The 22,184-nt window shown below is 46.0% G+C and overlaps 1 protein-coding gene across 9 annotated transcripts in view; it reads right to left on the reverse strand.

Moving 5' to 3' along the window:
* LOC147604706 (uncharacterized) overlaps window positions 1-22,184 on the reverse strand; it is a 168,878-nt gene that overhangs the window by 99,366 nt on the left and 47,328 nt on the right. For all 9 annotated transcript variants that reach the window (XM_086794580.1, XM_086794577.1, XM_086794584.1 and 6 more), the window contains 3 exons: window positions 19,638-19,747; window positions 19,349-19,461; window positions 16,525-16,580 (listed from right to left, as the gene is read on the reverse strand). In XM_086794580.1, coding sequence (XP_086650706.1) covers window positions 16,525-16,580; window positions 19,349-19,461; window positions 19,638-19,747 — 279 coding nt within the window. The remainder of the gene's footprint in view (window positions 1-16,524; window positions 16,581-19,348; window positions 19,462-19,637; window positions 19,748-22,184) is intronic.

The following is a 22,184-nucleotide window of genomic DNA, read 5'->3' on the forward strand; positions in this document are numbered from 1 at the left end:
CAGCACACGGCTCCTGATTGGTTGAGATCTCCACCTTTCTTGGTGTGAAATCTCCATTTTGTAAAATTTTTTCATACTTAATAGAAGTCTCCTTTCTGGAAAAAAAAAATGGTGTTGCTGAGAGAAGAAACAAGACTCTCATGGAGTTGATTAGATGCATGGATAGCTTCCACACAAGTTTTGAATGCTAGTAGTTCTCTATGCGATCTATGTGCTGAACACGAGTCCCACTAACGCTTTGAAAACCATCACTTCTTATGAAGCTTGGTTCAACAGAAAATCTAAGATGGAGTTGTTTGGCATATGTCCATGTGCCTATACAAAGCAAAGTTAAGCTTATTGATAAGGCAATAACATGCCATTTTATTGGCTATAGCTCAAGAAAAGTAAGTACGGATATGTAGCCATATTTGGTAGTGATGTGTGTGAACACACTAGGACCAACCAGAGCACTTTTTCCCTCTTTAGGAGGTTTTTTCGCCCGTGTTAGTATACACCCATCTTCAGGTATAGTTATCATCTTTCTACAACATACATTCATTATCTATCTATCATCTCATTGTGTGCTCCCTTGAGATTCTCCATTGTGTACGCACGCGCGCACGTGCGCGTTCCTGCAACCCTATTTCCAACATTTGCCCCTCAAGAGCAAATCCATCCATGGATGAAATATAGCTATTTTTATTTTGAACCTCAATTTCGAACTAGATGCAATAGAACCCATTGTAACTTAAACTCTTAAGAGTCTTAAGAGTTCATTTTGAGTTATTTTTTTCCAGTTTTATGCCTCTTTGGCATCGATACCCAGAGTGGAATGTAAATGGATGTACCTGATCTGTCCCATAGGTCGGATTCGGCCTCCCGTGGACGTTAATATAACTTTCTTTCTTTCTTTCTCTCTCATTTCTGTGTGTGAGCTTCTCTACCCTGCACCTAACCCTAATGTGCAGGTTTGTGTGTGTGAGTGTGTGAGTCCAACACCCAACAATTGGTATCAGAGCTGGGAGCTGGCCCTGAAATTCTGCTGCTGGAAGAAAACCCGACGAAATTCCGACCGTTTTTGAGCTCTGGGGCGTTCACTGGTTTTCGCCGCCCTGCCGCCGCCGCGCCAGCGCTTCTACTGCGCAGGGAGAAGCCATCGCCTAGCCCAACCCAGCCCAGCCGACGGCAGTAGTGTGCAAGCGACCACCTCCGCCCCTGACTCGACGGCGCTACTGCTCCCGTCGCCACCGCCGCCCCTCCCAGCCGGCGCCTCTACTGGTCCGCCACCGCCTAGAGCCGGCATCTGCCTGCCTCGTCAGCTGCGTGCGCTCTCCTGGCTCCAGCAACCTCTGCACAACTCCACCTGGCTGCCACATACATGCACCCGCCCGCAGCTCCAAGTGGTACCTGAGCCCCGTATGCAGCTCTGTGCTCCTCCTCGACAACATCTGCACCCCTGGCTGCAGGCCCCTCAACTGTGTGCTCACCGCCTAACATCATTTACACTCTGCAACTACGAGGTATTCCTAGTACACATTTTTTGTCAAACCCAAATACAAAATTTGCAGCCATTTCAGTGCAGGTCATATGCAGATTTTGCAGACACTTCTGTGCAAGTCAGATTCAAAGGAAAATTACAGGTGCAATTTGGGGGATTTCTCGATTTGAGGCAAAATTGAAAATTGCAATTTGGGGTGGGCATTACAGCTGTATACACATTGTGTGTAATTGGACAATTTGGTGCAGGTTTACACTTGCTTTGGTTTGCAGGCATACATTTGCACATGACATTTGGTTGCCTGGCAGTGCACATTGGTGCTTGGTTTGCTTACAGGTATATTTTGTTGACATGGCACAGAATGCTACAGGTTTATTTGGTGTGCTCACCCAAGAGGACAAGCTGGATGGATCTAACTACTCCCTCTGGAGTTTCATGATCCGTAATTTGCTGGTAGCCAAAGGGCTTTGGGGCATCGTGTGTGGTGATGACACACGCCCACTTACCATACAGCCAGCCATGCCTCAAAGGGGAGGTGCTCAAAGAGCTCCTAATGTAGAACCTGCTCCCACACAAGAGCAGAAGAGATGGGACTCTAGAGATGCACAGGCCATTTCATTGATAGCCCTTTCAGTGAAAAGGACTATTATTCCGCACATTCATTCTTGCAAGACATCGAAGCTTGCATGGGACACATTGGAAGCAATGTATCAGGTACGCAACGAGGCAAGAGTTGCCTACTTGAAGAGGCAATTGGATCTTCTTTCTATAGATGAGGGTGACTCCATGGCAGATCATCTCACCAAAGTGAAAGATTTGCAGGAACAATTGCTCAACGTTGATGAGGTTATCCCAAACAGACAGATGGTCACCAACACTCTTCATTCTTTACCGCCTTCCTACTTGGGCTTTCACACCTCTCTCAACCTCTCAATGAGAGGAAGTGCTGATCCCGTCACTTTTGAAGAGCTCGCGGGTTTACTCTTGCAAGAAGAGCAAACAAGAGGAAACTTATCGAGCAACCGTGGTGGAGACAAGGCATTTACAGCCAAGGATAAGGGTAAAGCAAAGAGCTTTAGGCATGGGGGACAACAGTCTAGCAAGGCTGGTCATGGACAGCCCTCTTCTGGTGGTGAAAAGTCTGACAAAGGGGATGCAAACATGCCCAAAAAGAAGGGCAAATGTCACTACTGCCATAAGCCTGGACACTACATCAGTGAATGTAGGAAGCGGATTGCAAAAGAGAAAAGGAAAGAAGCAGGCAATGCAGTAGTAGACTCTTCTTATGACAAAGCACAGCAATCAGCTAATGTAATCCAGGAAGAGCACACTTTTTTGGTCACATGCACTAGTGACACACCAAGTGCTTCAGACACTGATATGTCTTGCATTGCATCTGACAGACAGAATCATGGTATTTTGATAGTGGTGCTTCGAGCCACATCACTTCATGCAAAGATGTATTTCAGCACTTGGTTTATGCTTCAAAAGGCCGCACTGTATCATGTGCAGATCATACCACATATCCAGTAAAGGGAATTGGCAATGTCATACTTATTGCAGCCAATGGTGCCAATATATGTATGAAAAATGTATTGTATGTTCCAGGGATAAAGAAAAATCTGCTCTCCGTCTCAGCCATAAACGACCAAGGTTTAAAGGTTGAATTTGAAGACGGGAAGTGTTTGGTAAAAGACCCATCAAAGGGTTATGAAATAGTCACTTCTGGAACACGATACAAAGGCTTGTATAAGCTGGACAGCTATGACAAGCGCACTTATGATGCAAATACAGTGGCTGCCCACACTCCTGCTATGCATGATGCAGAGCTATGGCATGCTCGTTTTAGGCATGTAAGTTTTCGGAGTTTGATGCTTTTGCAGAAGCATCATATGGTTGATAATATGCCGCCTCTTGAGTCTCCACCAAGACATGTATATGAGGGGTGTATTTTGGGCATAGTGACATGGGACGGGGAGCGCGTGGGACGGGGGCGGGACGGCAGAACGGGGATGGATACCTGACGGCGATGTGGGGACGCCGGGAACGCGTTCCGGGAACATTCCGGGAAAGCTGTTCCCTGTCCGTACGGGGACGGTCAAACAGACTGTTGCGGCAATTTTTGACCGTACCGGCCAACGGCTATCTGTCATGACCGTTTCCCTTGCGCCACTCCTCCAAGGCTCCAAAGCTTCTCTCTTGAGTCTCTCTCTCCCACATGGCTCCCCTCTTCTTCTATATAAGAGACCTCTACCTCCATGCTCTCCTCAAGCCCTCTCCTCTCCAAGCTCTCCCTCTCCAAGACCCAAGGCTCAAGCTCTCCCTCTCCAAGCTCTCCTCCAAGCTCACCCTCTCCAACCTCTCCAAGCTCACCCTCTCCAAGCTCTCCTTCTCCAACATCCAAGGCTCAAGCTCTCCCTCTCCAAGCTCACCCTCTTCAAGCTCTCCTTCTCCAACATCCAAGCTCTCCCTCTCCAAGCTCACCCTCTCCATTGTCCAAGCTCTCCTTCTCCAACATCTCCATCCCGATTCTCCGTCTTGACTCTTTCTCAAGCTCTACCATCCATCTCAAGCTCTACTCTATCACTATGGCATCCTCTTCTCAAACCCCTTCCTCTCCTCAACACGGGTCCGCCGCCGCCTCCACCACTTCAACACCCGCTCCATCACGAAGAAGGAGGCCCGCCGTACATCGATGGAGTTGGTGGGATGAGGTAAGAGTGCTCGCAATACGGTCAAGGGGGTGGTTCAAGACCATGGTTATGTAAGCTTTGCGGCTACAAGCGAACCGGCGGTGCCCACAAAGTGCGTGCTCACTTCTTGCATGAGCCCGGTAACGAAGTGCAATTTTGCAAGGAGGTTTCGGCCGAGAAGAAGAAGGAGCTCCTTGAAAAGCTTGTGGTTTCTGAGGCGGCCGAGTTGGCAAAACGCAATCCTCAAGTGGCCGTCGATCCCACATCCTTTGTGAGGACATCAACGCCGCATGTACCTCATTCATCAAGAGAGGCATCCGCTTCCCGGGGACGCCAAAGTACTCTTGATGAGAATTGGAACCCTCAATGGACATGGCCGTGGCACGATTCTTCTTTCATGACCACATAGCATTTCGGGTGGCACGGTAAGTCCTTGGCACTATGCTCATGTACTATTCAAATATCATGCTCTAAAGACTAAAAGACTAAATGATGGTAAAAATCTGAATTTTGTTTGTGTTTTGCATATGGTGTTTTGGATAGATCTCCATACTTTCGGGCCATGTGCAAATTGATAGCGGAGTATGGACCCTCTTATGTTCCCCCCTCTTCGGAGACCATCCGCACCTCTCTCCTTGAGAAGGAGAAGGCAAGGCGTGGAGGTGGCGACCAACCACATGAAGAGCAATGGGCTGAAAATGGTGTTACCCTCGTCGTTGATGGGTGGAGTGACACTAGAAAGCGCTCCATCCATGGAGTTGTTGCCTACTCACAAGGGGAGACATACTTTGTCGACTCCCATGATGCTTCCGGGACGGGGAAGAGTACCGAGATACTTGCTGCGGAGTGGGCAACAACACTAGAGACGGTGGAGCGGAGAATGTCATTGCCATATGTGCGGATGGAGAACCGGCAAATAGGGCGGCGGGGACAATTCTCCAAGCAACTTATCCTCGCATCACCGTGTGCTTTTGCATGGCCCATTGCCTCAACAACCTTATCAAAGACATAGGGGCCTTGGATTGGGTTGCACCTGTCATTGAGGGTGCCAACAAAATAGTGACCTTTGTCCTCAACCATCAAAGGGTGCAGCACGAGTTTTCCAAGAAGTCAAGCCTCTCTCTTCTTAAGTATTCCGAGACGAGGTTTGCATTCAACTTTCTCATGCTAGGCCGCTTGTGTACATGTAGCGGGGCATTGAGGGGACTCTTCCTGAGTGATGAGTTTGCACGCACTTCAGAGGCTTCCACGACGGTCGGCAAATTTTGCAGGGAAAGGGCGGACGATGCGGCATGGTGGGAGGAGGCCAAGGCGCTTGTGGAGATGGTGCAACCGATTATTGATCTCCTTAGGGTAGTGGATTCCACTCAACCATGCATTGGCAAAGTGTACGAGGCAATGGATCGCATGACAGAGAAGCTAAAAGCAATGTTCAAAGTCAAGCCTCACTATAAACAGGTCAAATCCCTATGTTTGAAAAGGTGGCAAGCCTACCACTCTCCCCTCCATGCTGCTGCCTACATTGTTGATCCTGAGTTTCAAGGCAAAGGGCAACACAAGGACAAAGAGGTGAGCAAAGGCCTTCGACAAACCTTGGATCGCCTTTACACTAGTGAGGAGGATCGCCGCACAATCAAGGACCAATTGCAGATTTATAGAGAGAAGCGGGGGGCTTTTGGTTTGGCAGATGCACAGGCGGACCGCTTCAAGATAGAGTCTGCACTTTGGTGGGAGGATTATGGTGCGGAAACTCCAAAGTTGCAGGAATTTGCTGTGCGCGTACTCTCGCAGGCTTGCGGTAGCAGTTGCCTAGAGCAACTCTGGTCAATTTATAGCCACATTGCCTCTAAGAAGAGGAACCGCCTTGGTGTACAGCGTGCAAATGATTTGGTATTTGTCAGTGCCAACTTGCGAATGCTTTGCAAGGGCTTGTCAAATCCCCACAGATCCCCTCGTGATCGATCTTGGTTCGAAACTCGAATCCTGCAACAAACGAACAAACAAACAAGCAAGGGGGTGCAGGCCTGACTCACCTCCCAACCATGACAGCCGTGGGCAAGCCCACAAACTTGGCTGTCCCCACCGAGCCACGAGCTGAGCTAACTAGGTTGACGTACCGACCAATCTCCTCCTCGCGACGTCCCATACCGCCACGAAGCTGCCCTCGCGGGCCTCGAGACTGCTGCTGGCCTCGGCTGCATAAAGCAAGTGCACGTCTGCACTAGATCCAGGCTCCAAGACCATAGAGCTCTCACAAACTCGCGAGACTCTCTATAATGCAATAACTAACCTTGGCCACCCTTTTATAGGCTCTTGGCCGGTCATCGGGCGTCCACACTTGGCCGCCCGCCCGTCCATACTTGGGTGCCCGCCCGTTAGTATCTCCCTAACTCAGCTCGTCAATCAGCCTGCCTAGTTCCAAGCTTCCCCAAGCCTCGAAACTAGTCTTGCATGCGTATAGCACACGGTAGATACCACTGTGCACATGACATGCTCCCCTTCCTCTAAGAGCTCACTCCTGAGCTCACTAAAAAGCCAGGGTAATCTCTCCGAAGAGAAGTCAATGTCTCCCATGTAGCGTCCTCCTCAACACGATCCTTCCACTTGATCTTGTATTCCATGATAAGTGTATGACGCAATCTTCGTTCACGAAAGCCAAGAATCTTTTCAGGTTCGTGCGGAACAAACGTCATGTCCTCGACATTTATAATTTCTTGAGGAGTAACTAACTGATCTGCTCCACCCAGTACTTCCTTAAGTCTACTGACATGAAATACAGGATGAACTTTCACATGAGAAGACAAATCCAATTCATATGCAACTGAACCAATCCGTCGTGTAACACGAAATGGTCCACAGTATCTAGGGGATAATTTCGGAGATCTACCTGTCCGTAAAGTCTCGGAATCTTTCGGAACTCGCAAATACACCATCGTTCCTTCATAGAACTCTCTAGGTGAACGATGTCTATTAGAATAAAACCTGTCGCGGTCTTGAGCACTTCTAATAGATTCCTTTGCAACTTGTAACATTTCCTGCATATCTTGCAAAAAATTACGTGCTATCATGCTGAAGTCCTGAGAATCCTACTGTAACAGGTGATCTTGGTTGAAAACCATACATAAGCATGAAAGGACTAAACCCTGTACTCGTATGCTTAGTACTGTTATATGCAAATTCTAACATAGGAAGATAATCCTCCCATGAACTTTGTCTTTTGGATACACATGCTCGAAGCATATCCTCCAAAATCTGATTCACTCTTTCAGTCTGGCCATCAGATTGAGGATGATCAGAGGAACTCAAATTCAAAGTTGTTTCCAACTTCTCGAAAACAAGTTTCCAAAATTCACTCGTAAACTTAGAGTCCCTATCACTGACTATGTCCTGCGGTAACCTGTACAGTCTAAACAATTGCTCGATAAACTGCCGAGCTAATTGCGTAGCTGTAATAGTCTTCCGGGTCGGTAAAAATCTAGCCATTTTTGTCAAGCAATCTATCACAACCCAAATAGAATCATGGCCTTGATGTGTTCTTGGCAATCCGGTAATAAAATCCATGGAAATACTTTCCCACTTCTTACCTGGGATTTGCAAAGGATGCAACAACCCAGCCTGTCTAAAGCGTTCAGCTTTATTTGCCTGACAAATCTGACACTTGAGAACATAATCTTCTACATACCCTTTCATCTTCGGCCAATAAAAAGTGTGTTTCACTAAAGATAGTGTCCTGTGTACCCCAGGGTGTCCAGCAGAAGGGGCGCTGACGTCACCTGCAGTCGACTGCACCTTCGCTCGAGCGCTGTCCGCCAGTGTGCGCTTCGCCAGACTGCTGTGCGTGGCCTGGGCACCAACCCGCTGTACGTGGCCTGGGCGCCGGTTGCCTGGCATGAGCGCTGGCCTGGGCGCTGGCCTGGGCTGGGCTGCCTGCGCTAGGCTGCGTAGGCCTGGCTACGCAAGCCTAGGCGCCTGGCTGCCTGGCTACGCAGGCCTACATGGCCTTAGGCGCCTGCCTACAGAGCTTCTTGCGGCCCATACACACACCCGTCGGCAACACGTCAACCAATCCTTCGCTCGCTCTCTCTCATGCGCCAAAAAACAACGAAAGCATTATGCTTTTTTTTTTCTGTTTTCTCTCCCTGTAGGTTATGCGACTGCACAACAAAACAGGCTCTTCTTTGCAAAAGCAATCGACCCTACTTCAACCTACCATCTCCCATCAACATGGGGTTCTTTGATGAAGAAAAAACACATACAAAATCTGAAAACTGCAGTATGCACAGAAAAAACAGCAAGTTTTTTAACACATACCGTTCTTCGACCTCTTCTTCTCTACCTACCAACTTGCTCGTTCACGAGGTATGCTCTGATACCACTGTCAAATCCCCACGGATCCCCTCGTGATCGATCTTGGTTCGAAACTCGAATCCTGCAACAAACGAACAAACAAACAAGCAAGGGGGTGCAGGCCTGACTCACCTCCCAACCATGACAGCCGTGGGCAAGCCCACAAACTTGGCTGTCCCCACCGAGCCACGAGCTGAGCTAACTAGGTTGACGTACCGACCAATCTCCTCCTCGCGACGTCCCATACCGCCACGAAGCTGCCCTCGCGGGCCTCGAGACTGCTGCCGGCCTCGGCTGCATAAAGCAAGTGCACGTCTGCACTAGATCCAGGCTCCAAGACCATAGAGCTCTCACAAACTCGCGAGACTCTCTATAATGCAATAACTAACCTTGGCCACCCTTTTATAGGCTCTTGGCCGGTCATCGGGCGTCCACACTTGGCCGCCCGCCCGTCCATACTTGGGTGCCCGCCCGTTAGTATATCCCTAACTCAGCTCGTCAATCAGCCTGCCTAGTTCCAAGCTTCCCCAAGCCTCGAAACTAGTCTTGCATGCGTATAGCACACGGTAGATACCCACTGTGCACATGACAGGGCTTGACAAAGAAGGCAGATCCTTTCACCGAATGGGAGCAGACACAGCAGGACCCACATCTCTCTGATCAGCAGAGGGCCGAGATTTTAGAGAAGCTTGAGGTTGTGCCCGAGGCATTGTCCCCCCCACCCCACCTCACCCTCCCCCTCCACTTGAGGACCAGCCTATGGAGGACTTCACTGAGGAGGTCACGATTGATCTTCACCCTTTTCAGCCTCTTGCCTAGTCTCTTGAGTCTAGAGTTTCGAGTCTCGACTCTTGCACCACTTTTTTGCTAGCAATCTTGTATCTTGGCACTTAGTCATTTTGCCTTGAGTGTACACCCTCCTTGGGCCTTTCATTATGCCATTTGGCATTTTTGTTTAGATTGTACACTCACTTTTGTTTATCACGCCATCGGCGCACCATTATAGTTTTTTGCTAATACGACTATGCATTTCTCCTCTTTTTGGTGCAATTTTGTGCTAAATGTCTTGGTTTCTAAGTGTAAATCAAGTGTGTTAAAAAAATTTGCAAAAAAACAATCGTTTTCAGATTGCCGTTTTTTTCACCGTCCCCGGGACGGCCTTTTGTCCCGTCCCCATCCCATTCCCCGTCCCCGTCCTCGTTCCCATTCCCCGTCCCATGTTTCTATGATTTTGGGAAAGATGCAACGAAAACCATTCCCCAAAGATGGAGCTGTTAGAGCTGAAAGTGAATTACAGCTCATACATAGTGATGTATGTGGTCCAATGCGGACACCATCCATAGGGGGGCATCTTTACTTCGTCACATTCATTGATGACTACTCCAGGTTTGCTTGGGCTTATCCCTTGAAAGCGAAAGCAGATGTGTTTACATGCTTTCGACACTTTGTAGCAATGGCTGAAAATATGTGTGGATGTAAAGTCCAAACACTCTGCTCAGATAGAGGTGGAGAATACATGTCAAATGCATTCATGGATTATATGCTTCAAAAGGGCATCAAACACCAATGTACTGTGCCTTATACACCGCAGCAGAATGGTGTAGCTGAAAGGAAAAATAGATCTCTCATGGAGATGGCAAGATGCATGGTGAAAGCACAAAAGTTGCCTCACAAATTTTGGATGGAAGCTATAATGTGTGCAACTCATGTGTTGAACAGGTGTCCAACAAAAGCTTTGAAAACCATAACACCATTTGAGGCTTGGTATAGCCGAAAGCCAACAGTGAATTATATGCGTACATTTGGGTGTTTGGCATATGCACATGTGCCAAAACAACTCCGAACAAAGCTAGATGACAAAGCAATTAAATGCATTTTTGTGGGCTACAGCAATGAGAGCAAAGGATACGGTCTTTATAATCCAACTACACGAAGGATTTTTGTAAGTAGAGATGTGGTATTTGCTGAAAATTCAGAACAGCCCATGTATAGCTGTATAAAAGCAATGATACAGGCATCCAGGACATGTTTGATGGACTTTTACCCATTGCAATTAGGGGGGGTTCAGATCAGCCAGCCCCTACACAAGAAAATCCTCATGTAGAACATGTAGAACAGCCAGCCATTCAGCCCCCTTCTATGGAAGAAGTGGAAGATCTTGTCAGGGAAGAGCAAACAGCCATAGACACAGCCAAGTCAGTGCCAAGATGGTTGCTGAAAACTTTGCAAGAAAGCAAACTTGCAGCTCCACTCACAGGTAGAACAAGGGCTAGTTCCAGCCATGCTTTGAATATACATCGTGGGGAGTCTGCATTAGCAATGGGTGGTCTCTTTGATTCAGAAGAGCCTTCTTCTTATGAAGAAGCACATGAGAATGAGCATTGGTTGCGAGCTATGCAAGCTATGCAAGCTGAAATTTCTTCTATCATGAAGAACAATACATGGGATCTTGTGGAATTGCCTAAAGGCAAGCATGTAATTGGAACAAAGTGGGTGTACAAAGTCAAAAGAAAGTCTGATGGTACTATTGACAAGTACAAAGCAAGACTTGTGGCTAAAGGCTACTCCCAGAAAAAGGGAAAGATTATGAAGAGACTTTTGCTCCTACTTCAAGAATGACCACAATAAGATCAGTTATTGCATTGGCTGCACATAAAGGATGGAAAGTGCATCAATTGGACATCAAAACTGCATTCTTAAATGGGGATTTAGAGGAGGAAGTATATGTAAATCAGCCCATTGGTTTTGTAGTTCCTGGTGAGGAACATATAGTATGCAGGTTACACAAAGCATTGTATGGGTTAAAGCAAGCTCCAAGAGCTTGGTATGATAAGATACATGCTCATCTAACCAGCCAAGGTTATGAGAATAGTCCGGCTGAAAGCACATTGTATGTGAAGAAAACCGATGCCGATATTCTCATAGTCATCTTGTATGTAGATGACATGCTCATTACAGGTACTAGCAAAGCACAAATTTCAGATTTCAAAGCTGATTTGAAAGCTGAATTTGATATGTCAGATTTGGGGCCTTTACACTACTATCTCGGCATACAGATGATGGCATTGTTATGCAGCAAACTAAGTACATAAAAAGTTTGCTAAAAAGGTTTCACATGGATGAATGTACGCCGATTTCTACTCCGGTAGAACCAGGTGTACGGCTTACTATGCATGATATTGGAGAGCCTTTCGAGGCCGGCATTTACAGCCAGGCAGTGGGATTCCTTGCAATGAAAATGAATGATGACTAAGGACTGCCAAATGCAAGGACAATGTAGACCAAACACAAGCTGATCCAGATGCTGTCCAAGCTTCGTTGAATTGCTCTTCAATGACCACTATGCGATCCCAGAACTGAGGGATGCACATATGCTTGCTGAATGCTAAAGATGCTCTTTGTGGAAGACTTGGGAATGTTGCAGCAAGTATGCACAAGGTTGTTGGTGGCTGTAAGCACCCTTGACTTGCTCGAAACTATTGTGATTTGATTTTTGAGTGGGATGATTTATGCTCAATATGAGGCATTGTTTATATATGAGATAGGATGCTCGTCGGTTCCGTCCAGGTGCTATCGGCCAACAACAAATGGATAAAAATGCCAATATTGCATCATGCTGCGCATTATCCTGATGTTGCCTTTTATGCCTGGCCAACTCCCTGGTGTTGGCCAACCTGATCTGGATGGTCTCTAATGATGGCCGACTCCAATCCTAGAGCACTAAATGTTGGCTGACTGCATGTAGGCAGCCGACTAGCTACCCAGGCCCCCTTCTGGCCTAGATGTTGCCCTTTGTGGACTGGCCATGCCATGGCCTCGCCCATAGGCTTGTCTATATGCAACGAATGCAAACCTACTGCTGTGGCTTGACTTCTACATGCACTAACTGATGAATTATCCAAGTGGGTAAGAGGATTGACACATGCAAACTCTCTATGGCTATGAAGACTGACCTACGTAGCTCGTGCCTGACATGTCCCGGACTAGGGCTCACAATGGGACCAAGGCATATGACAAATATTTCTAAAAAGGTAAATCCTACTGATAAATGTTGCACTGATGTAGAGCCAATGTGTCACATAGCACTCCAGTGCAGGGTGCATGTGACACTTCCATTGTTTAATGCAAGACACATCGATGTAGAGTATTTGAGTAATCAAAGAAATATTGAAAATCAACCCATACACGTTACAAATCAACATGTTTTTCAGCCTACAAAAAATCGGCCTAATGATGAGGCAAATGTGGATGATGCAAATGATGAGGAAAGAAGGGAAATAGAGGAGTCAAAAAGAATGCCAAAATGGCTAGTGCAAACACTACGTGACAACAAATTGGCCACACCTTTGCCTAGCAAAACACGTGCAGGTTCTCATCACACATCTCGTGTTGACACAGATCATGCTCTTATTGCCAATTTATGTAATGAAGAGGAACTTGTCTCCTTTGTTAACAAATTGGCCACATCTTTGCCTAGCAAAACACGTGCAGGTTCTCATCACACATCTCGTGTTGACACAGATCATGCTCTTATTGCCAATTTATGTAATAAGAGGAACTTGTCTCCTTTGTTGAAGCAAAGGAATCTGAAAAAGTATGATTCGATACTCAAAAATGGTACGTGAGATTTGGTAGACTTGTCTCCCACATCACTCCGTGCTTAGATTTGGGCATCGCAATCACTTCTCCCAGCGCGTCAAAGTTGGGTCCCGAGCGAAGATAGTGCAAAATCGCCATAACAGAGTTTCGGATCCGAAATGAGTCCCAATCGCATCTGAACATAACAAGAAAGATCCGGGTTGCTTGCCACACATTTGTCCATGCATGATTCCATTTTCATTCCTCTTTAGCACCGTTTGGGCCACGGTTGGAAATTTCCGCCATTAGGCACGCTCGTGCATCTTTTTCGAGAACCCAGATTCGGACAGTTATTCGTTGAGGATTCGGGACCCCATCAGAGAACGGACCACAAATTGGTACGAAATGGGTTTACAAGCTCAAACGTAGAGCAGACGGCAGCTTGTTGCAAAGGGTTATGCACAAGAGAAAGGCATTAACTATGGTGAAACCTTTGCATCCACATGTCCTATGACTGCCATGTGAAGTATCATTGCATTAGCAGCACATAAAGGTTGGAATGTACGTCAGTTGGATATCAAAACTGCTTTCTTGAATGGAGATTTGCATGAGAAGGTCTATGTATCTCAGCCTCATGGTTTTGTTCAGAAAAGTCGAGAGTCAAAAGTACGTAGATTGAGGAAAGCTTTATATGGTGTTAAGTAGGCTCCCAGAGCATGGTATGAAAAGATACATACATACTTAGCTACACAAGGTTTTGGCAAGCGACAACAGCCCAACTGATAGTACCCTCTATATTAAGAGGACTAAGGATGTTTTATTAATCATTGTGTTATACGTTGATGGCATGCTGCTCACAAGCCCTAACAATAATCATATTTCAGCTTTTATGCTGATTTAGAGAAGTCTTTTGAGATGTCAAATCTTGGACCATTGCACTATTATTTGGACATTGAGTTTTGGCAACGTAATGATAGCATTGTTATGCTGCAGAGAAAATACATAGATGCATTGTTAAAGAGGTTCAATCTTGAAGACTGTAAAGCTATGGCTACACCTATGGAGCTAAGTTTACGACTAAGTCTTGAAGATGCAAGTGACCCTTTTGATGTTGGCTTGTATCAAGAAGCTGCTAGATGCCTTTTTTTTTTCCAAGAAAGAGACTTCTATGAAGTATGAAGTTGGTGATTCATTGATGGAAGTTCCCACCTACAACCAACCTCTTCATCAGACATGTGCACTCCATGGCATTGACTAGGTCCATTCTTACCTTGGGGGGGCACCACTTGCACACATCAACGAGCAGGTGGCGCATTCCTAACATTGGCAATCAAAGTGGTAGGTTGATGCGGCATGTCCCTAATATTGGCAATCAAGTGGCAAGTTGCATCAGCATGCCTCTAATATTAGTAGGTTGCACAAGGAATCCCACTCCACGTTCAATGGCGAGCCTTCATGGCACAGATGGTGCACCTAGTACCTACCCAATATACACTTACTTGTCCGGTGGTTGAACCACTTGTATAAATGAGCAACCTTGGGACTGCCAAGGGGATGAATGAATGAATGCAATTGTTCTTGACCTTCATTGTCTCTATAGCTCTGTGTCTCTCTCTCTACCGAGTTGCCAATTGCCTGTGTCACTGTCTCTTGGGTGCACATTGGGCATAGTGTCTTCCCAATGTGTGAGTGCGTAGTGGAGCGGGGTAGTGTAGCAGCCTCATCCTCACATTAGACTATCAACATCTCTAGCCTTCTTGTATCACCCATGATTGACATCTTGGATGGGCCCTTGCCTGACATACAAGGTTGACTGATTGTTTTTATTCAACTCTCCCATATCCCATAACTTCTAGCAACTCCTACAGGCATAGAGTAAACCCGTGACTAAGTCAGTGTCACAAAACAATAGTGTGCCGGGCAGCAAGGTCTGCTACAACAGACAACTGGCTGAGACAGAGCCTTAGGCTGTGTCGCCTAAGAGGCACATTTGCGCCATCTCCTACCACCCCTAGCCCTAGGGCACAGGTCGGCAAGGTAGGGATAGGGGGCACCTGTAAGACCAGCCCAGAAGCTGACCCAATGGCCTCTAGCATTGGCCAATATACGTGTGGAAGATCTAGGAATCTGAGTGTGAGAGGAAAGCAATTCCAGTCTTCTTCAACAGGGTTGAAATAGTTGGTGTATGGTAGGAAAAACATCTTTATCAGCCCCAATGGGAATGGGCTGCCCTTCAGCACCTCCGACTTCCTCAGCATCGAAGTCCACTTGGAAGAAACCTCTCCCAAGAAACATCACATCTTAAGTGGAGTGCGAAGTCGAAGGGCAACACGGCAAGTACCCAATCACGGGCCTTGAGACGGGATGGATGTGACCCAAAGATTTTGGCAATGAGGGTCATTTTGGTGTCTTTTTCAATCTCAGCAGAGAGGGTAAAATTAATAGTTTGCCCAGGCCCCGGGGAAGGAGGGGGGATTAGCCATGATGTAATTTGAGCGAAAAAAGGCCGAATTGAACACTAGAAAAACTTTACAAAGTTAAGGCTAAACTGGAAAAGGAGGTGGAAGGCCCAAAACCAAGGCTAGGCAGCAAGAGGGAAGAAGAGGCGGGCAAGAGGAAAAAAGCACAGCCCGCAGGGGGCCGCGCGGGGGGGGGGGGGGGGGGGGGGGGGGGGGGTGTTGGTGTTGTTTTGCAGGCGGGCAGCAAAGGAGGGCGAGGCAGGGATAGGTGGGCAGCAGAGGAGGGGAGGTGGCAGGTACAGGAGGGAGAAGGGTTTCAGGCGGGAAATGGTGAGCAGCAGCAAGGGAAGGCAGGCAGAAAAGGAGGGGTGGGGTTGCAGGCAGGCAGCAGAGGAGGGGGGGTTGCAGGCGGGCAGCAGAGGAAGGGAGGTTGCATGCAGGCAGAGGAGGGCGAGGGAAAGGCACAGCCTCAGCAGTCAGGGAGCTCACTCAGTCCTGGCACCCTTGCCTTTCCTTTCCCAAACTTCGAATTTGACCCATGTGGCCCTTTCTTCTCTAACTCCAACCACCTATAGTACTATATGTCAGATTTGATGGATTGTTGCTAGCCTACAAGCCTGGCAGATTCAAGAATCTAAATGTACAACACTGATGAGTGGTTTAAAGAAGTTTTGAATCTGAGTAATGAAGAGTGAAAGGGTTGAGACATGTTCTTAATTAACAAATGATTAGGGGTGCAAGAGTCGAGAAATGTCCTTTATCAAATAGGTATCAATTGGTCCAACAAACATCACGCTCTTTGGAGCAAGATATAAGGCCCATGATCTTTTCATGTTTACCAAGCTCAAAAAGACTGCATTTACAGAAGTATTTGTTCTTCTTGCCATCTGTTTGTCTATATCATTACAAAATCTTTTGACTTTATGGGATTGTACTTTGTCGAACTCAACAGCACCAGTTTACAAACCTTTGTTTGAGGAGCTGCCGAAGTTTGCGTAATCTTTGTGATATCATCCTTCAAGTCTGTCGCCATTCCATATGCAACCACAATTAATGAGATGCTTTGCAACCAAAAGAAAAACATCACTATAATTGTTTTCCAAAGCAAAACAATCACAATTACACGGATTCCTTCTTAAACACAACAACCCAGTTAGATTGTTGTTGTTTTCAGAACAGATGAAGGTTCATGTTCAAACAACGATCATGCTCTGACTGCAACCATCATTTCCAAGATTCTTTTTAGACAAAATAAAGAAACAGCTTCAAATCTAATAAGGTTACTTTTCCATCTTACTAGAAGATTAGGCAAGGAAACCAAAAATGTTGGCAAACATGTTCTATAAACGATATTTTAAGTATTACTTCACACAAACCAACATACAAACAGGCACAATTAAAAATATAATGAAAGAGGAGGAAACAAAGATTTTTTTTTTTATCCCCAAAAAAAAAAGAGCCCCTAGGATTTGGGAGCAATATCTAAGTTCTCGTCAAGCATAAGCTGCTTGCTGGTTTTGAAAAAGTTTCATGTACTTATAACAAGAAAAATAACAAAGCAAAGGCAGAAGATGAAGAAGATAATGTTAACTTATTTTCAGCCATTCAGATTAGAGCTTATAGTGGGGGATTTTGGAGTGTTCTATGTTTCATTGGATAGTATGCCTTTATAATGTACAGAAAGCCCTTGCTATCCTAAGAGACACGGTGAATTTGATGCTTTACCTAAAGAATAACCAAAAGTTATTTATTGGACCGTTATTGACAGGCTAAAGTAAATGCATCCTTGTCGTGATCAACCATGAAGAGGTGAGTACATTTCAACCCCTTGATTATTGTGATCCACATTTATTTATTGGACAGTTATTGACAAGTTACACTTTGTAGGTTGCATGATTACTTGCTTGGGTATTATCAAAAATGGTAGACAGTGATGTATTTCGGATGTTATCCCTGCCGAGGATAAGCTTGACGGGACCAACTACCCATTATGGTCCTATATGATGCAATGTTAATGGTTTAACATGCTACCTCACAAACACAAGAGAGAAGAAGAAGAGAATGCTTGCAAGAGTCTAATTCAGTGATTTGCACTTGGCCAACCCTATTTGGGTTAACTCCCCGATGTGAGGCCGCTAGGGGCTCACTCTACACTCTCTTTGTGTCATCCAAAGAGAGATCCAAGTAAGCTAGGTAGGAGCAAGAGGAAAGGAGCTATGGAGAGCTAAACCTCAACCTCATGCTAATCGTATGCAAACAAGACAAGCTGGAGAGCAATGAGAAGAGAGAGCAACACCATTCCTATTCACATACACCAACAATCACAAGCCTGCAAGCATCACAAGAAAGCAAACCACCATAAGAGAGAGAGAGAGAAGGAAAGAATCAATTGAGACAAATGAGATTGTCCCTTTTCATATTCCATAAAATGTCTTATATACATAAGCTCACTTTTAACAATGGCCGGCAACCCAATTACAAATGGGGTCCCAAAACTAGTCGTCCTAGTTTAACTAGCATCCTTGTTGTAATCCGCCATGAAGAGTACATTTCAACCACTTGATTATTGTGATTGACATTATGCAAGGAATAAATGAAGCTCTCTCTCAAATCGTTTCTTTGATTCCTCAGTTGCGCAATTGAATAGGAGTTTTATTTCTATTAGATTGGTATGTGGTCTGTGGGAGAAAATCAAGAACAATAGACATTGGAAGGGCGAAGATAAGGCAAAGTAGAAAATGCAGGGATGAAGGAATGAATGAAGCTTCTCTCTCTTATTGAATTTTGTTTAGCAATTCCTTTCTTTGATTCTTCAATTGAGCAATTGACGATGAATTTACGTGTATCAAATCGGTATCACATCATTCAGTCTCTGTCCTGTGGGAGAAGATCAAGAAGAGAAGAAATTTGAAGGGGAAAGATAAGGCAAGTAGAAAATGCAAGGATGAAGGCTGAGAGAGAGATGTCTGGTGCCCAACCTTCACGCAAGACGAGGCAAATGGAGAGAAGAATGCTGCGTCATCTTGCATGTGCCAACAAGAATGGGTAGGAAACATGATGCATTTGTGTTGCGCAAAAATAGCAAGTTCGATGGCAAAAAGTATCAAATAAGGTAATTCAAGATGAAGGGTCCTAGGTTCAAAACACCTTAAGGTGCTTCCTCAGTGGCATCGCCTATGGGCAGATAAAAAGCACCCAATGAAAAACAATAACTATGGGAGAATCTTGGGCCTAAGGCTAGTTGAACCAAAAAAAAAAGATGTTTCTATGGTCTAAATTTGCATTTGTCAAATGAAGATGTCTCTTTGGTTTGTTGATTCAATTTAGCATAGTTATACCCCTTACATGGACCTATATTGGTGTTGCCATGCCAAAAACTGCATTTTTTTGAACGTACTAAGAAACAAATTTTTACCCTCTGTTATATGAATGTTTCTAAAAATATGAAATGTACCAAACGTGTTTTCATACAAATGCAACTGTATTCATGTAAAGGTCCAAGCAAAGGAAGTGAAACTTGTGTATTGCTCCACTAATAATCAAATGGCAGACATTCTTACAATATTGCTTGGCAAAGTCAAGTTTGAGTATTTTAGAGATATGATGGGTGTGAAGGAAAATAAGCTGATCATTAAGAGGGAGCTATGAAGGAGAGAATGTTCACTAATTTTCAACAATGCACATGGAGTTATAGATATTCCGTTAAAAATGTTTTTCCAAAAAGCAAAAAGTGAAGCCCATTTTTGCATAGCAATTTAGACACAAGCTTAACTTCACATAGCATCTCTCACCTAGTGGAGTGTGGATGGCTTCAATTTGTGGTCCATCATGTTGGTAGTATACAAGGTCTTCAAGTGGGTGATACCGTAGAGACAAGCCTTGTATTGCTAAATTTTCAAAGAATCTGCATGTGTGTGATCATTAGAGAAGAAACCATTAATGTATCCATTATCAACAAGACCACCGAAAAGACAACATAAAAGTGTTGAAGAATCTAAAGAGTAACATGTGCATGAAAATCTCTGCTTTTGACTAATTTGAAATAAATGAGCTCAGAATGTGGTTGAGAGAAAAACATACGATTTCGCTTCGTGAAGCTGCCTTTGAAATTTGATGCGCTCGAGGTTTATTAGAGAAGATAGCCTCTTGATCTCCTCTATATTTGCCAGTTCTCTGATTTTGCATGTTTCCTGCTCCAAGTTTTCCATAAAAGTACACATTGGAAAATTGTGATCTTGTCAAGGTATTGTGAAAACTTCCTTAACATGTCTCAATGTGAAGTGATTATTAGAAGTGAGGACTATCTTGATCATACATACAAAGATTCCAAGATATGTCTTAAAATTTAGTCACACCTAACACCTATCTACAGTCCACAAGCGAGATCAGAATACAGATTCACACGCACGATTCACGAGAGGCCGTCCCCTATCCATAAACTAGACACACAGATCTTGCAGGCAGTAAAACAGTTGATGCGAAAATAGTTCCAAGCATGCAAGTATGCCATGCACAAGAATATGCTAGACAATCTCCCTTTCATTTAGCTTGTAACGAACTGTCATTCCGGGCATAGACTTTATGTCCCTAGGCCAACCATACTCTGAATATGGGCATGGACCAAAATCCCCAGCCGCACATATCCAATCTACTAGCCCTTGGCGTAGACAGAAGTCCCCTGCCATGACGTGCCAATCCACATGACCCTTGGCGTAGACATAAGTCCCCTGCCATAAGGTGTCATGTCCACTATGGAGCTCGTCCATAGGTCCAAAGCTCGTTCAAAGGTCGGAAGCACAAAGAATGCCCAAATGGTGACATTCCCCCCAACCACTCACCCAAAAGTTCAATGTAGCCTCCCTCCAAGAGTGGCCAGCTGGGAGGAAGCCTCCCGCTGAGAGCTGTCAGACGGAGAGAGGGAGCCTCCCTCCTTGTATCTTTTGGTATTTTTTGCCTAGTATGAGAGATTTTGTAAATCGTTTCCTCTCTTGACATCAAGCAAATGCTTTGCTTTTTACTAGCAGAAAAATCTATTCTTGGAAGAAAAGAATAGAAACACGCTCAGCAAGAGGGGAGGACATCTATGATCAGAGGTCCCTGCTAATAAAATGAGGTTTCTAAGGCACAATTGAAAAGACTGCTGAGGAGGTGAGCTCGCGCTGCTGATTCCAGACTGCCCCTTCCGCCTTTGCTGGCCTTGCCCCAGCCGCTTGCTCTGTCCTTTCTGCTCCTGCCTCTGCCCCAGCCTGCCCCCTTTGCTGCCCCCGCCTGCCCATTTGCTGTCCCCCACCTACCCCATTGCTGCCCCCGCCTGCCCTTTTGCTGTCCCCGCCTGCCCCATTGCTGCCCCATCTGCTCCCGCCCATCTGCTCCCGCCTTTGCCCCCCTTCTTCTGCATCCGCCTCTGTTGCTCCCACATCCTGCTTCCGCCTTGCTGCACCCGCCTTGTCCTCCCCCATTTCCCTTTTTATTTCAGCAGCATTTTATTTGGATTCAATTCAGCCGCCCACACTTTCTCGATTGGCTTTATGGCTTCTTCTGCCGCAGCCAATCTTTTGTCACCCCCACTAGCCGAGAGAATCATCAATTTTTCACAAGACGAGCTAACCTCTCTTCAACACGACATTGACCTTGTTGCGAGAGTTTATGGTTCCCACCCCTCTCGTTCGCAAGCCCGTGAATGGCTTCTAGCAGCTCTCCCTTCGGAGCTGATTGTGCACTTCCAAGATACTCGTTTGCTTGGTCGAGGCTTCTTCCAAGTGGACTTCCATTCTTCAGAAGCTACTTCTCAAGTTTTGGCTGGCAACCCCTTCCCTCTTGGCATTAGGAAGATTTTCTTCTTTCAATACCAGGTGGGCTTTGATCCAGTGGCGGAGGATCAGCGGCGGAGGATCAGCGCCTTACCCCGGTCTCATTGTGGTTCCCTGCTCTTCCTCGGTCCTATTGGAAGCTTTTAGCTTCCATAGGGGCATCCTTTGGCCAAGTTCTAGAGGTACCAGTCCTTCCAAGCTCTCTCGCCTCAGGTTCCGCGGCTGTTACTGCCACTCTTGATAGTGTACCCCAAGTCCTTGTGCTTGTTCCTCATCCATCAATTACTGACGATCATATTATGCTTCACAGACCTGACGGATCTCATTTCCGCCAGAGGATGGAGATTGCAGGCAGACCTGACCAGTGTCGGATTTGTCGTCGGACAGGGCCACATTGCTAGAGATTGTCCTAGATCGAGGGGCCATGCTAGAAGGCGGTGTGGTCCTACCCATCACATGCCTTCTGATGTTGCCGCGAGACTCCAGTTGCTCCTTTACCACAATAGACCACACAACGTTGGGTTGTGGTGAGGGATGCCAGGCACCCTCAGACCCCCGTACCCTTGTGGAGCACCCTAACCCTTATGCAACTCTTGCCTCATAGGATGTTGATCCTTCTTGGGAGGATGAGGCTTTGCAGGCACATGATCTGGATCCTTCAAAAGAGGATTCTGCATTACAGTTACAGGATGATTGTACCCTTGAGGATGATGTTGCGCATTCACATTGTCATGGTACTCCTCCAGTTTTGAGGACTAGCCCTGGCTTTTCCCCGGAGTGTGAGAGAGAGAGGTAAGGTTTACATCGTCATATTTTC

This window comes from Cibotium barometz, chromosome 61 (assembly GCF_041138505.1).
Source record: "Cibotium barometz isolate CiBa-2024 chromosome 61, ASM4113850v1, whole genome shotgun sequence".
NCBI lineage: Eukaryota > Viridiplantae > Streptophyta > Polypodiopsida > Cyatheales > Cibotiaceae > Cibotium > Cibotium barometz.